The sequence below is a fragment of the Fukomys damarensis genome, unplaced genomic scaffold, assembly GCF_012274545.1.
Source record: "Fukomys damarensis isolate Sample0158 unplaced genomic scaffold, DMR_v1.0_HiC HiC_scaffold_1, whole genome shotgun sequence".
NCBI classification, from domain to species: domain Eukaryota; kingdom Metazoa; phylum Chordata; class Mammalia; order Rodentia; family Bathyergidae; genus Fukomys; species Fukomys damarensis.
Genome location: NW_022900913.1, coordinates 56,394,157 through 56,411,193, shown reverse-complemented (window position 1 = coordinate 56,411,193; position 17,037 = coordinate 56,394,157). Strand labels below are relative to the sequence as shown.

General features: G+C 42.2%; 1 protein-coding gene across 6 annotated transcripts in view; it reads right to left on the bottom strand.

Moving 5' to 3' along the window:
* Positions 1-17,037, bottom strand: part of Arhgef28 (Rho guanine nucleotide exchange factor 28) — a 300,102-nt gene that overhangs the window by 29,081 nt on the left and 253,984 nt on the right. For 4 of the 6 annotated variants that reach the window (XM_010635168.3, XM_010635173.3, XM_033761426.1 and 1 more), the window contains 7 exons: positions 15,881-16,063; positions 13,589-13,717; positions 10,408-10,520; positions 7,497-7,535; positions 7,349-7,396; positions 2,555-3,049; positions 1,235-1,535 (listed from right to left, as the gene is read on the bottom strand). In XM_010635168.3, the coding sequence (XP_010633470.1) occupies positions 1,235-1,535; positions 2,555-3,049; positions 7,349-7,396; positions 7,497-7,535; positions 10,408-10,520; positions 13,589-13,717; positions 15,881-16,063 (1,308 nt within the window). The remainder of the gene's footprint in view (positions 1-1,234; positions 1,536-2,554; positions 3,050-7,348; positions 7,397-7,496; positions 7,536-10,407; positions 10,521-13,588; positions 13,718-15,880; positions 16,064-17,037) is intronic. The other 2 variants (XM_033761423.1, XM_010635174.3) reach the window with 1 other exon arrangement.

Below are 17,037 nucleotides of genomic sequence, written 5' to 3'. Positions count from 1 at the left end.
TTTTTAATCCAAACTATTTCATTATATATTTTGTTTTTATTTAAAGAACATTTAAAATGACACTTTAAAGAACTGATTTCTTCTCTTCTATATGCCAAGAAGAACTAAGAATATTGCAGCAGTGACCAAGGGGTATAAAGAATGAGCCACTACTAAAATCAAGATCTTGCTGATCACTAATAAATCAAATCCCAGGCAGTGTCAGAACTATTACTACCTAATTGAAAGAAGCTGGAGATCTTCAAAACTTTCTGTTGCTGAAAAATTATCCCCCCAGCTGACAAACTAAAAATGTATATTAGGCATGGAAGCAAATCTGTGTCCAGTTCTGAAGATCTCTATACTACTGCTTGTTTTATGTTTTTGAAACATTATGATGTTGGTGATTTATTTCACATCCATGTGGTTGGACATTTGTTTATTCTATTGCATACCATCTGTTTTTTGGTAGAGATGCTTCAAGTTCTTCTCATTCCCTACCTCATATCCCACAGAAAACAATTTATAAAAGACAACTACTTAAATCACTTGGACTCACATGGAGCAGGAAACCTGAGTTTCCCTTCCTTTATATTTGGCAAATGCTTTAACAGGATTAGCAAACTGTGTTATTACGAGGTACTTATGGAGAGACAACACCTTTTTTTTTGCAATGACAGATGATGTTAACAGTTTCATCTGGGGTGTTTAATGGCAATACGGAAGATTTCACTAGCACGACAGGAAATTGCTGCGATAGACAATTAAGTTCTACCGCAAACCCTGCTCATACCTTTTATTCTGAGAGTCGATGGATATGCATTTTAAAGTCTACAGTGGGGAATGAATATCAAGTTGCTGTGCCTGCAAGGGAACACTGTCAGGCCTCTGTCCGGGTCTTACATGTTGGGTGAGCTCTCTAAGCCTGTGATGGCAGACCCTTTTGGGCTTTCACTGACAACAAACAGCTGGCTACAGCACATGTGCCACAGGTTCGCCATCACCGCTCTAAGACCTACATCCACGGCTCCACTTGTCTAGATCCTCTCAAGTAACACAATTCCTAGACTTACACACACACACACAAAAAAAAAAAAAAAAAAAAAAAAAAAACTTTCTGCCTCAAATTCTTGCTCCAAGTACTAATACATTCCCATTGTAGGGCCAATTTTGATTTGTTCTACAGAGGAGCCAAACATTCAGAGAAACAACTTCTTGTTAGAGAGTGACAGGTGATGTGTAAAGTGCTAATTACCATGTTTACACGAATCCCTGTTGCCGTCATGGAGAGGAGGTATCTGATGGCAGGGCTCAGCGGCTGTCCACAGTCCAGGGTCCACATCTGCAGACTGAGAGACATCTGTCTTGAAGACTCCTTGATTTTCACCAGTCCTCAACGAATCCGAGTTAGGTGTGTGAGTGGGGCAAGCGGCATCTTGGTAGATACCTGATAGGCTCGGTTTACTGAACACATTAAGTGACATCTGTACTAAAGCTTCATTGACGAAGAATGAATTTTCATGCCACAAACTCTCAGATCGATTAAGTTCCACTGCCTGTATAAAGAAATACAGAAAAATTATAATAATCTCCCAGCAACCTAAACAAGTTTTGTACAGTATGTATTTCTAACAGAATCTAGCAATGGAGATTTCAGTAAGAGGGAAGTCAAGAAGAATGTTACCACTTACTCTCCCTTCCCATCTGCTTTAATGAGCTAGATGCAAACACTTTCAGTCACTATGCACTGTATCTTTTTTAAAAAGTAGTGCTCTCTGCCATGAAACAGTTTCACATTAAATCACAGAAAGTATCATGTCTACTTCTGCTAAATAAAAGAAGTTGAAAATATACCCATGTAAATGTGAGGAATTTGCACCAAATGTATTTAGTGAAAAAAGGAAACAGTGCAACACAGTTCTTTCTTAGAAGCTTATGAATTCTTACAACTTTATGCACACACGCAGTGCACAGAGTGCAGAAAAATAAACTTTTGGGACAAATGGAGTGGGCAACATGGTTGGAGAGAATGCAAAGGAAACAGAATTCTCTGAAAGGTTTTATTCTATTTGGTCATTAATCAGCACAACTCATGACCATTATTAGCAAAAGGATTCTGAATTTACCATATCCAGTTCACAAAGTAAGAACTGCCTTGTCATGACACAGCAGTGTTATGTTTGCTCTCTTCGGCACTTAGAGTGTAATCTGCTAAAAGGTACATGTGTCATTGAATACGGAAGTTTTCTTTATCAATAAGAACAGATCGTATATACAAAAGGTCCCTAAAATAAAGGAGATACAGCCTGCTCACAATCACTGTCCCCCAGGACCAACCCACTCCGATCTTTGTAGGACAGTTTGGTCCGCGTTCCCTCTTTAGGGTGTCTCAGAGTAAAATGACCCATTAGGAACCAGGCTTTTAAATTTTCCATATTTTAGGTCAAGATGTTCAGGCATCATTTCTAAAAGCTCTCAGCTTTGACTGTCTACAGGTTGAGACAGCCCTGGGAGCCCCTACACGACCCGCCTCAGGTGTTTGCTAAGCCGCCAGAGTGAGCAGGGGAGAGCCTACCTCCCTGCTCCCAGAAAGGAAGGGTGGGAAGGCTGCGGGGAGGCTCCTCTGCCGGGTGTGCCTCCAGGGGCCCAGCAGGCCCTGCTGCGCGCGCATCCTCTCCTTCTCCTGCTCCACCAGGCGCTGGCCCTCCCTCAGCCGCTCCAGGTTCTGCTGGTACTCCTGCAGCTGGTGGTCCAGCTCGCCGCGGTTCCTCAGCAGCAGCTCCTCCTGGGACTGGCACTCCCGCTCCCGCGCCTGCAGCCAGCTCTCCCTGGCCTCCTGCTCCCGCTGCTGCTGGGCACAGGTACGCAGCCAGCGCCTCTGTTCCTGCTGCAGCTGGTGCTGGAGCTTGTGGACGTCAGTGAGCTCTTCGCGCTGCTTCTCCAGGGTACGGGACTTGTCCTGGTCCTGCAAGGGGCTGCCCAGGAAAGAGTGGCCAGAGGCCAGGCTCTCCTGCTGCTGAAGGACCAGATTGTGGATCTCAATGTGACTATCCTGGATGGTCAAGGCAGCCTGCAGGGCAGAGGAGGACAAAGGAATGAAGGCAGGCATCCTGCTGTGTACCCTTTGGGTTGGAAGTGCTTCTATACACAAAATGCGAAACACAACTCTTTTCTCTTAACGTTCTGCCCTTTTTCCAAGACACATCCAAAGACAGACTTTGGCATTTCAAGTAGGCTTCTCCGTATTTCATATGGTAGGACGTAGGAATTTATATAGAGAAGAAATAAAGCATAATAACAATCCCACTATTCTTGGTATCTGAAAGAGGTTGCTTCTAGCTTCTCATGAATGCCAAAATCCAAGGATGCTAAACTCCTTATATAAAACGGCTATGTTCATATAACCAGCACATATCCTTTAAAGCATCTCTAGATTACAAATACTACCCGAGACACTGCCTCTGCATATTTCATTCACCAAGACTCAGTGTAGTACTTGGAAAAACAGCAAGTCAAGTTTTGCTTTTTGGGAACTTAAAAAAGTTTTTCTATCCAGTTTTGTTTTAATCAGAGGATTCAGGACCTGGATCTAGTGAAGGCTGATTGTACTCATCTCTTTGGGAAATGAGACTACTAGTTGCTGGCAATTGATTACTATTTAAGTAGGACCTGAGTAAGAACTCACAACACAGAATCACAAGACAAGACTCTACTCTTGCTCCCTATCTCATTGTCTTCCTGAAGTCTCCCCAGGCAATAATTCACGGGAATTTAAGGATCAATATAAACCTAAGGATATCCTTTGAGACCCCAAAGACACATTGTTGGGGATACAAATGTTGCTTTCATGAAGACATAAAAATAAGTCAACTATTCGGAGACTTTGGTAAATGATCTTTTTATAACACAATGTCAGAGAATAGCTGCAAATGTTATTTTTAAGAGATACATAAGTGGCGAAAGCTGGCCTCTTTGCTGTTTTGCATTTATAGCAGGAAGAACCTGCATCAAAAACTAAGCTGAAATTCATTTGTTTAATAGATTGCTAACAGGAGGCTGGAATGATTAAGAGAAAATAGATACTCTAAATCCCAGGGGACATTACCAAACAGATTAAAAAACATTTTGAGTCACAGTATCTGCCTATGAGAAGTTTGGCAACATCACAGGAAATAATTGCCAAGATTTGGAAAGATGCCACTAAGAAAAAAAAAAAAGTCTCCTAGAACATGCTTGGAAGCTTTTTAATTTTAAAAGTTCCCATTTAAAGTGCAAAAAATATAGAAGGGACAAACTGAAAATGGACACATAGTGGGTATGTGTGTCCCCTTTGACTCAGAATGAAAAAATCACTACTCTCCCAGGAGTAAATTCACATTTTTTCTTGCTGTCCATGTAACAGAGGTTGAAAAGAAATGGATTTGACTACCAATTCTTTGTTAGGTCAGAAGTTTAGTATACTTCTGAAAGTTAAAGGAAGTTAAATTCTTATGCAATTTCAGATAAGGCTGAAAATGTATTTACTGGAATCTTTTGAAATAAAGTACATATTTTTTGAATTTGAAAATTAATTTCAAACATCCAGGCTCACTTGAATATTTGATTAATGGTTTATAGAGGTTGTTATAGAAAACATTGATTATCATCGAAAATAGGTACTAATTACTGTGCTTTCTAAATATAAATAATTAACATATAATAAATTAGAAATCACTCAGGATTCTGCTGGCCTGGCAGAGCATATGGTAGACTGTACACTGTTACTAATTCCAATAAGTTAAGGGCAACAGTTTGGTAAAACAAACAAAAATTCAAATTTTACATGTCAAAATTACACAGGCAGTTGATAACTCGCATGTAAAGATTATAATTAGAATAATTCATGCCTAGTTAACATTTGGAATGAGATCATTCTAGAATATTCCATGGTAGAGTGGTAGAATCTGAAGATTGGATATTCTTTTCCACACTTAAAGTTTACACTTATATTTAGAACAGAGAATCACACTTTTTGAGCACTTCCCAACTCATCTTCTCTTCACTTTATTTTGCTAGCATGCTTCTATGTCTTCCTTTTTGCCTTGTCTCTATTTCTTCTCTCATTCTCCTCTCCTAATACAGGGATCCAATTTCATTTTCATCTAATTCTGACATGGCTACGCGAAAACTTCAAGCGTGCATACAAGACTCCATTTATAAGGAGATGACTGCTGTGAACAGATATCTCCCAGAGCCTAAGAGCTCAGACCAACTCAAAAGCTTCAGTTAACAGAATCCACTGTAGACTTTGATATTCCCAGGTGGCTTCAACCTAATGTGTTGCAAAAATTAGGTCATTTAGGTCACTGGACTTTTGTGAAACTAAAATTCACACAGAGCCGCCTTCAGGGTTGAAGAACAGAGGTGATGTGAGTGTTTTTATCAGGCAACAAAAGCCAGGATGCTAGATGTTTTCAACCTCCAAGAGTTAATGGACTGTGCTCCAACTACATGCATCCCTCCTACTTTGACATTTGAAGGAAAGCATATTGGTTTTAAATGATAAATATATCTTCATGAACATTTCCCTCAGACCAGCAAATCTGATGAAAGACACTAAAGGCATTCCCGTGAAACTGGGAACAACTGTTAGTTATCACATTTTCAGAAGTTCTTGCTAAAGCAATAAACCAAGAAAGTGAAATTGATATAATTACTGAAGAATAGCCATAATACCATCACTTTCCAACTTTTATTTCCCAACTGAAATACTCTAAAGAATCAATGAAAAAACTATTAAAATAAAAAATGAAGGTTACTGAAGTTGGCCAGCTACAAAAGAAATGTATAAAAACTATTAATTTTTTTATATAAATAATAACCATTGGGGAAATTACACATGTAAATGTACATACTATCTGTAAGAAGACAACTGTAAATCTTCCCAACAAAACATAAGAGATAGCTGATCTATATTCTTAGGTAGGAGAACTGCCTATGGCAAAAAGTGCCAATTGTCTCTAATTTAGTTTATAATTATAGTAAAATATCATTTTTATTGTTATTTCATTTCATTTGGCAAGAGGTAAGAAATTTGACAAAGTGATCCAAAAGCTCTTGTAAAAGACTCGGGCTGGGGATTTAGCTCAGTGGTTCCACTGCCTGCCTCGCAAGCAAAAGGACCTGAGTTCAATCCATGGTACTCAAAAAAAAAAAAAAAAAAAGACTATGTAATACATAGAAAAATAATAAAAGGAGACTACGCTGTCATATATCCCAACATCATCCAAAGTTTTAATACTTAAGAGAGTGGTCATAAAACAAGAATAGGCGTATGATAATGAGAACATCAGACAAAAGCATTTTGATACAGTTGAAGGATAAATAAGAAAGCACAGTGTAGCACAACTTTACATTTCCTGATGAAAACAGACTATTTTCTCTTAATATTCAAAAGGTATAAAATATGCAATATGAATGAATGATAGACCAATGAGAGAAGAGAGTTTAGTCTCACTAGTAACCAAAGAAGCACAAATTAAAATAATCAGACATCGTGACCCATTTTCAAAGTGAGGACAGAGTTTATTTAATTTGATTATTTTTGCAATGTTCATTAAACACCTAAAAAACCCAAATTCTTGTAGTTTAGCCCAAGAAATATTCAGACACAGTCAAAAGGAACATTAAAGTCAAAAGGATTGACATACAAGACTGTCCATATTTTCTAGGATTAATAATACAAGAAATAAAGATACTTTACAAGAAGTAAAGAATACGGGGTTTGACAAATTCCATAAACTTGAATATGATATGTTCATTAAAAATCATGCTTATAGACTAATAGCTGGTGACGTTTTCCTTGAGAGATGAAAAGCCACTCGAGGCCAGGCTCTGGGGCCATTTGTTTTCACGGTCTCAGCCCTCAGCACAGGGCCCCCACAGAGGGGGGACGTGAAAGATGTGGGGTGGTAAATGCACAGAAGCAGGAAGGTGTCAACTGCTCTTAAGGCCTAAGGCCACACATGGAAATGGAGAGTGTGGGTGTGAATTTAAGTTTTCACCAGAAACATGAAGCTTCTCACTACACTCACCTGAGAGTGTCATCATGAACATCAAGCCAGAGCATGATCGTCACTACTTTTGAAAGATATGAACTGCTTTATGGTTTCTGAGAAGAAAGGTGTAAATCAAATAGTGGTGTTGCCCCGTGATTACAAATCCAGGTGAAGTTCAACTCATCAGGCGGAATTACACTTTGGGGACTGGCATTCTTCTAAAGTCACTCACTACTTCTCAAACATTCTGATTCTTAAAGTCTGGGAATCATCCAAGTGAACAGCATGAGGAGAAACATTCACAAAGCCAAACATTAGAGGAGGGTCATTACCTGCAGGCTATATAAGAGGCGAGTTAAATTCTGTATAGCTTGTATAATCTGAAAAATAAGATTGCATGGGTCAAATTAAAAAAAAAAAACTCTCATTAGCCACAAATTGAGAAAGGATGGTGATATATTTAAAGCAAGCATCACTCACCTCTGACTGTGAAGAACCTGGAAAATTTCTACAGTCCACCTACAACACACAAAGGCAGAAGGAAATGAATAGCCACTCTACTTTTGCAAAGCTACACTTAGTTCTCCCAGCCTGTGATCCTCACTCTCTCTAAACTCAGTGACCTCATCCACAGTTTCTCTGTCTCCTCCCTGGAAAAGGACCCTGTGGGGATCAACACCCACTTGACAGGGAGCGCTGCCCTCATGAAAACCTGGGGTGAGCAGAGCAGGGAGGCCACAGGGACCCCCTTCATACCAGAGGGGGACAGTGAGGAAGATGTGCACACTCTAAGGGAGCTGGATATGCCCAGGCAGTGGTGCCTCCCCGGCCAGGCTGATGTCTTACATCCTGGCAGCTGGATTTGGAGGCTAGGAGACATAGAGCCAGGCCTCGAGCTCCCTGTCTCAACATCTGGGATTTATAATGACCAACTAGCCAGTGACTGAGAAAATAAAAGGACCCAGAAACAGCCCACAGGGGACACTGAGCTGGACTCCTCCGATCCTACCGCACCTGGAGTTCATGGGCCAATGCAAAGCCCACAAATGATGCCACAGGTCCACCTGCTGCTAAGGATGGGTCCGTGTTTAGTATTTTGTCTCTCTCACAGCACACATGCAGGGAACGTGTGGGTTCTGAGGGTTTTCAGAAACCAGAATTGGATTATACATTTGTTTAATCACTTATTGTCTGTCTTCTCTCACTCTGATGTGAGCTACAGAGCAGTGAGACTTTATCGATGCATTCAATACTATATCTGCAAAACTAAGTGATGCCCGGGATGCCGTGAACCCTTAAGAAGTGAATAATGGTCTGGACCTGGTGGCACTCCATCGGTAAATAAGTACCGATCACCCACCGTAAACCCCACGCCTTGTGCTATGGGCCATCGCCACATTCCTAGTCCTCCAAGTCCGCAGCCTCCACGATGCTGCTTGCTTTTGTCTGAGCAGATCTCATCGTAAGCTGTAAGAGGCAGTCAGCCTGATAATGTAACTCTCATCTTAAGCTAAATGCAACTAGTTCAGGCTGATAATGAGCTACCTAGATTTCATTTTTCCTCTTCCGTCACAATTAAATATTTCATTCCTAAGAAGTCCTTGGGATAGAGAAAGAACAAAGGCTGAAAAGGAGATAAACTTTAAAGCACTAGATCTGTGTCCGACCCTCTGGAAGACACCAGGACTAAGACTCCCTGGCTTGTACTGAGTTTTTGGAGTGCTCAGTTTTCTTCTGATACTGTCCGTGCCTATTGACATATGCTTGCATTTGCGGTGAGACCGCATGGTATTAACTTTTATACTCCATAAAAATTAGACATGTAGAAATGAGTAGGATTGTGCTACATGTAGATACATGTACCAAGAACCAGTAGGTTTAACATAAGGCCGGGCGAGCACACTATCTTTTTTAATGGAGTTGGTCTGCCACCTGGTGGTCTAAGTGTGTAGCTGCATCTGGCGTTTTACACAGGATTTCTGTTTGGGTCACAGATTTGTTTCTTTCAGAACTTTGCTTTAGTCTTAACCTATTAAAGGAGCTAATGACAAATATCTATGGCACACTTTTTAAAAGTTTAATTTCAAGTAATATTTTCCTATATCTCAGTTTGTTCAGTTTTTCAAAATGTCTTATTAAGGGTCAAACTTTCCAGAAAGGTTGATTAAAACAGAAATTTAGACAGTCTCATGTATCCACCTGTGTCTGAATTGGGGGTTGGGTTCACCACAGCTTTCCGTCCAAGATAAAACCATTACTGAGCAACTTGCTTACTTGCTTTCTTTTCCAAAAAAGTTGAAAACTACCAACCTCAGACTTAAAAGTGAAGTCTGAATTTTAAAAACATAGAAAGCAGGAAGAGTATGACAAATAAGTTATAAATCTTACAATCGGATAAGTAGGGTAAAATATTGCACTCCCACATTCACTTTTTATGACGTTTAAAAAGAACACAGCAGTCTGGTCCATGGATTTTCTTAATCCTTGGACTTGGATTCTCTGCTATATGTAACGCTTACAAAAAATATAATATGCAAAGTATGTTGCATCTATAAGAGAAGATCTGATATATGTTTCATACACACACACACACACACACACATACACACACACACACACATTGGTACATTTTAGTATTTGGTAATGGACTTAATTCAATTCTAAACAAAGCCAAATTCCCAAACCCCAAACAGCCCTGAGAAGGCTGACTTGCCACCTCCCAGAATCATAGTTTTATTCTTTCCCTATTTATGAGTTAACAATTTCACTTGAAGTTAGTAGGAAATTGTAGGTATTTAATTTTAAAAGGAGGTATGAGCCATATATATAGCATGTTGAAAAAGAAGTGGTAATTGGAATACTCTTGTTTTTGAAAGCAAAAGTTAGTCTCATGAATTAAAAAATCTATAAAAAGTAGTAAAAATGTGAGTGGTGACAGGAAAACAATTGAAAAAGAATAGAAGGTCAAGGAAGGAGAAAGAGAAAAGATATCTCAAAGTCAAAACAACTTCAGCTATGTTAGTGCCACATGACTCTGTCCGATGCCCAGAGCTCCTCTCAGCAAGAGGTACCAGGCGGACAGGGGGAGGTGTGCAGTGAGGAAAGTAAAGCCCAGAAGCCAGAGAGCACAGACAACATATACATGTAAGAGTTTTCAACCTTTTTTTAATAACTTTTCAATTGTTTCTTTGATTACACCTGTACCGTATAGGAAGAACAAGAACATTTAAAGAAGAAGTGTTAGAAAGCTTAGATATGAATATTGAAATTAATCAAGAACAATCCAGAAAAGCACTTTCATTCCACTCACTGTCACTGACAAAGCAGGACCTAGGGCTATTGCATTATACAAAGAAACCAGGGATGTTCACTAACAAATGGTTAACAATACCTTCTCCCCTGCATCAGAGACTGCCAAGTCGGTTACCACACCCTGGGTCCTGGGATCCATATCCCAACAGCCTCTTCCTTCTGTCCCTTCTGTTACTGGTGCTGGAAGCACACCATTAAGACAGAAACAAAAAGGACAACATCAAAAGTCAGCCAGCCAGTGGGGACCCTCTGTACACAGCCGACACACACTTGGAAATAAGAAACATCTCCAGTAGTACACACTGAACATCCGTACACAGGCGTAAAGGAGCATCAGGTCTACAGTCCCTGCCCACATGGAGCTTACACACTAACAGACCCCAGACTGAGAAATGGCATAAACGAACCCCCAGCCTTGGTGCTTGCTTCTTTCTTGTACTTACACCTTCATGTGCTGTTTGCGGTATAAGGGGGGAGATTCTCCATCTCACTTCCACTTATAGGAAAGAGCCTCATGGAAGGGTGGCAGCGAAACAGGCACGGCTGAGGCTGAGCAAAACTGGGGGCCATTGGCAGAGCCGGGTCTGTGCCAGGCTCCACTGGGCCAGTGTGAGAGGAGCGGACAGTAACTAGGGCCAGGGGAAGGCAGGAGGGAGACATCATTCTGAACAGGCTGCAAGTGGCTAATGCTTTATGGCTTCGGTCACACAAACAAACTGAGAACCCATCCCACTGTCTCATCATTTCCAACTGTGTCTTTTTCTCACATTTCTTCCATATTCTGTAAACTCATAAATTCTGTAAATACTGCATATTTGAACTACGAAAACACAGAAACAAATCCAGAAATATCTTTAAGTACCAAGTACAAGTTTCATTTCATTAAATCTCAGTCTTAGCAAGAATTGATTATATACCCATGTGAACTCAGTGGAAGTTTACAGTATGCCACCTTGCACTGAGGAAACTGGACTTCTCACAGCCCATTCACCCTGTCTAATCAGGACCCTGCTGAGAAAGATATTCACTTTACACATTTATAAACTTCCTCATCCGGTGTCATCTTGAAACTTTCTTTGGTACCGGGGATCGAATTAAGGACCTTGTGCTTGTGAGGTAGGTGTAGCACCACTGAGCTAAATCCCCAGCCCTTGAAATTTTATTTCTGGTGAAGGAAATAGTTTTTCTCTTTGTTTAAATTAACAGAAATACTTATATCTTTGAAAAATAAGAGTTGTCTAGGACTCCAAAGATGTCTTTTAAAACAAAGTTTTATTGTTGAAGTAGAAACTGCTTCAAATGATAATAGCTAAAAGTCAAGTTCACTGTGTGCAGGGTACTCACTGAAAATGAAGGGACTTTTTATAGAAATTTTTCTGTCACTTAAAAAGTGGTTCCACTTCTGGGTGCCATTCCTAACTCGTACAGAGATGCCGAAAGCATCACCCTATCATCGGCCACTCCCTTCCTCTTCTCCCTGCCTCACAGAAACGGGGACAATCCAGGGTGAGCAGAAGCCAGACTTGCCATAAGAGAGCAGAGCCTGAATCAAGTTCTCTCTCCCCATGGCCCATTCCAGAGTGGAGGAGAAGGTCTCCAGCAGACCAAATTTCACAAAGCTACACTGCACTCATCCCCGAGATTAAGTGCACTGGGACTGAGAACAGGGCTCTGCTTGGCTTCAAAACTCAGCCTGACTTGGGCTTCACAGGTAAGGACCCATCCCTTAAAGCCAATCGCAGAACTGACCCATTCAGTTGTGGCCTTCATTTGGGAACAGTCTTGCTCCCTTAGCACCTTTATAAAGAGAATCGGCCTCTTCTGGCACCACATTCCAATCCAGCCCAGAACAGAGAGGCCTTTGGAGGAACAGGACCCTACCACTTGCCCTTGTAGCTCCTCTACCTGCACCCTGATATGGAGCTGCTCTGGTTCTAGCGGCCCCTTGGAGCTGTCCCAACAACAGAAGATGTGGATGCAGACAGAAAACTCTGCCTGCCTGGCCTGAAGGAGGGAGGAAGGAGGGGAGGTCCCGTTGCTCTGAGCAGCTGCAGGCCGAGCGGAGCCTGCCCAGCTGTCCTTGGGGTGAGGACGAATGCATGGAGCCCTATGTGTATTTTTAGACAGAACTTCCTCAATGGCACAATGAGGTTCTTCTTGTAAAGGGAAATCACCCAGGGCACTACGATTCCCCTGATGAATCCAGGCTGTGCTGAAATGAAAAGCATATGTGCACATTCTGAAAATAGAAACCCAAGATTAGATAAAGCAGAACTTGAGAGGGGAAAATAATGATTGGTGTTTTAAGAAATGTATAGAATATTTAAAAAAACCACCATATAGAGACCAAGGGATGTTGGTAAAGAAATGATAAAATCATACAATCTTCCAAGCCCTAGCTTCTGATGATGTTTTATCATATGCATACAGGAACTTTTGAAAGTAAGGTTTTTATCACCACTCCTTGAGAAAAATATGCTCTTTATTATCTTTGAATCTTTTATGGCTTAAAACTATACATACAACAGTATAATTGGGTTCCAAGAAATGACCTGAACCAATTCATTAGTCTGTATTTAAAATATATTGAGGGGCCAGGAATTTAGCTCGGTGGTTCCACTGCCTGCCTCGCAAGCGCAAGGTCCAGAGTTCAATCCCCAGTGCCAATAAATAAATAAAATACATTGAAATGGCGATTTAATGTAATTCTCCCTTCCATCACTGGGGCCCAAACTCAGGACCTTGTGCAGGCATGGCGCCACTGAGCTAAATCCCCGGAGCTTTAATACAAATTTTGATCCACATTAAAGTGTATAACACATATCAAAATCTTGGCAATTCTGCTTTGGCCACACAACCAAACCATGTAGGGAAGGGGAAGGTGGGAAAGAGACTGATTTTAGGGTTCTGAGCTACGTTTTTCTCAGATGATGCTCATGTGATTAAGTTTAAGGGCATGTTCTCTAACGGACTGCAGAGATCCTTCTTTAAAAAAACAAATTAGGTTTAAGGTTTAAGAGTCCTTTCAAAATTGTATGCAGTACATCAGGGAGCGGTTTGAGGGAAGGGCGAGACACCCACCAGCCTCTGTAAGGTCCTATCCTTTGAACACTGCGCCACCAGTGTATGGAAACCAGCTCTCATCAGTCCTCTCTAATTTAAAAAAACACATTTAGTCTCCTCCCAGCAGGGAAAGAGCCCTTGCTTTCATTGCACGCCACCACACCAGGCTCCCCGCCAGCGCTTGAGTCTTCACTTACAGGCAGGGGGTGGCCCTGGGGCGCCAGAGCCCAGCTCTTCGCTGGAGACAGACTCTGGGCCGCCAACCTCCGACGACTGACTCCCGTCTCCCATCTGCCAGGCCTTCATAGCAACTTGCAGACTCTCCGCTAGGAAGCAAAAAAACAAAATTAAATTCAAAGAGCACATAGACGTGTATCTGGCAAATTGCACTGGCCTATGCTTGTTTTTGTATGGCCCAGGAGCTGAATGTTGATTTTCTGCTTTGAAAGGTTGCTCCTGTGGGTACTCGAGTGAATAGGTCCTTGAGGCAGCAGGATTGAGAAGCCTAAAATATTTACCATCACCCTTTATAGAAAATGTATGAGGATCTGCCATCGAAATCAATACTTCCAGCATCATTTTGCAATAGGGAATTAGCACATTAAAAAGCGAAAGCCCAATGTATAAAACGATCTCAAAGGCAACTTTCAGTAAATTAATATGCTAGAAAAATTTCTAGACTTCAATTAATATAATTTGCTATCAGACATTAGGAATTTTAAAGCTGTTATTCAGAAATATTAGCTATTCTTCAAAAGAGGATTTTTCCAAACTTGCCCTTAAAAATACGGAGACCCAACTCTCATCTTGGCCTCCTGGATCAAACTCTCCAAAGATGAGACTCAATGTTTGAATCAAGCTCTCACGAGTGCTTAGGAGACACCACACCAAGAAGACCGAGTCTTCGTTTACAATAAAAGGGCTTCAAATCGAATGTGGGTGAATAGAATTGTGAGGACCTGACACACAGTTCTAAAACACTCTTTGCAACTATTTGATTCATAAAACGCTCTCTGATTGTCGCCTCTGCTCTAGGCCTAGGCTTCTGATAGGGAAGAAAGGAAAGTTTATGTAAACATCGCTGTCTCTTTAACATCAAGGCCCACGCCAGGTGCTCGGTGAATGTGGGACAGATGTGCAGCGAACGAACAGCTCAGTCCACGGCCCCACTGCAAACACCCTGCACCCTTCTTAAGACCGCGCTTTCCTCCACTGTGAGATAAAGTAGGCTGAGCCTGACTTCTCAGTTCCCGCCCACATTGAGTGCTCCGAGATGCTAAAGCAGCACTCAGCTTCTGCAAACAACCAGGCAGTTGCTATTGCAGGGTTTGCAAGCCACACAGATGCTCAGAACTGCTCATCTCTGCTGTGCTGGGAAGAGGCCCCGGACACAGCACACACACAAGCAGGCGTGGCTGTGTGCCCTAAAGCCACATCTGCACACATGTGGGGGAGATGCTTAGTCGTCCGGGATCCCTACCTTACCAGCCCCTCGTCTGCACAGCTGCAGCCTCCTCATGCAGGTGGTGGCTACTTCATCACCTCCTCGCCGCCATCACTGCTAGACCATTATCCTCATCTCTCCCTTAGCCTTTCTCCTTTGGGGCCACGGCCATCAGATCCCAGCCCTGGCTGCCCCAACCTGTTGCCCTCCACCTGCAGGTCCGCCTCTCACCTGCCTCTCCTGCGGACCCACATATGGACACGAGTTCTGTCCCTGCCCATTCCTCAGTAATTTCAGTTCTACCGTACCCTTCCACTACCATGACCTCTCATCTCCTTAACATTTTGTTTCCAAAGGTCTTTCTGAGCTTGGCTGCCACCTGCCACACTTTAGGGCCTCAACTTTGTCACTACCAAGATCTATACTTTGCCTCCTTAGAACCTGTTCTCCACACAGAGGGTTCCTTTTACACGTCGAGTCCCTCCCTCCTCTATTTAAAATCCATAATGCTTCCCATCTCACTTGGGATGAAGAGCAAAGTCCTTTCTTTGGTCCACAGAATCTGAGAGCTGGAGTTAACTCCTTTCCTGCCACTCCCCAACTCCCAAACCTCACTTTATCTGCACTACCCTCCTTACAATTTGTCAAGCAAGCCTGGCACTCACCAGCCTCGGGGCCTTTGCACCTGCTATTTCCTATGTCTGGAACACTCTTTCCCAGGGTACCATTTGGTCTCCTCACTTTCTTCATGTTTGCTTACATATCAAAGAGGCCTTTCTTGCCCACCCTATCTGCAAAAGACCCACCTCAACTCTGTTACCCTCTACCCCCTTGCCCTATTTCATATCTCTTCATGTCCGTTGGTATAACCTGACATTTTTATTTCTTTACATTTTACTGTTTCTAGAACGTAAGTTGTAATAAAGGAAGGACTCTATCCTGTGCTGCTGTATCCTCAGCACAGAGACCCCAACACATGGCACTTGGTGGGTGCTTAATAAACGTTTCCTGAAGTGGACAAACCATCCCTTCCAAAGCAACTCACTTTCTTTCAGTGCTGCTGCCAGCAAGGAGGCAGCCTGGGGAGGCTCTCCGGGGTCAGGTCGAATGAGGAGGTGGGGTTCTAGATGAACATCTTCAAAGCCATTCAGTTCCCCAAGTTCAGCATAGATATGCAGCTTATCCTCCAAATACGTGCAGATCTGCTGGTCTTGGTTACTGAGTATCTCTAAGAAACAGCATTTACCATAGCAAGTTATTAATATGAATACAACAACTGATAGGCACAAATTGACATCCCAAATTATGACAGAAAGTTGCTGCCACATGACAAGCCATCTGATCTAATGGTAAGCCCATGTGTTTGGGCAGAGCAGACCCCGATTCAAATCCTGCCTCTTTCACTTAGCAAACGACTTAGCAGCTCTCCCACCTCCACTGCACTTGATGACTGTTCATTTTCTTTTCCATTCCTCTAATCCCAGAAAACCTGGCAAAGCTATGCTTTATTTATACAGACTGTTTCCTGTTAAGACTAAACACCCTGCTCAGGAATGAAAATGAAGATAGCCCTGAACAGGATGAGAGAATGCCCACAAGGGAAAACAAGGCAAAGGCCTGAAACTCCTGGGGCTTCAGCTAGTCTTGGTGAAAACCAAACACAAGGGCTTATGTTTTTGCTTCTAAACATCTAATTTCTTTGACCATCTCTGCATGATTACCAGCCTCATATTTCAACATGTTACAGAATTCTTACAGCTCAGAGGCCTTAATCAGCAACTTCGCTAGCAGTCCTTGGTGCACCTCAGAATCATGTGGGGGAGTTCAAAACACTCATGCCTACACCCCACAGCCCAAAGATTCCAATCTGGATGAGTGAGGGGGCCTGGGTATCAGTAACAACCTCGCTACATGATTCTGATGTCAAGCCAGAATTGAGAACCACCAAACTAATCTTATTTCGTAACTTCACAGATTTGCATTCAATGGACAGACCTGCCGGTTCCTTGTCAGTCATACAACCATGACCAGAGAGTGCTGCAACCGAAATTTAAAACCATCAGCCAGAAATGCCCATGCTCCCGGGCCCCAGCCTGCCCCCACCTATCATCTAGGATCAGGTTGTTCTCTGGAGAGTGACCGGGCAGGGCCTCAGGTACATGCAGTCGTTCAGTAATGAGCTTTCCTTCACGACACCAGAGC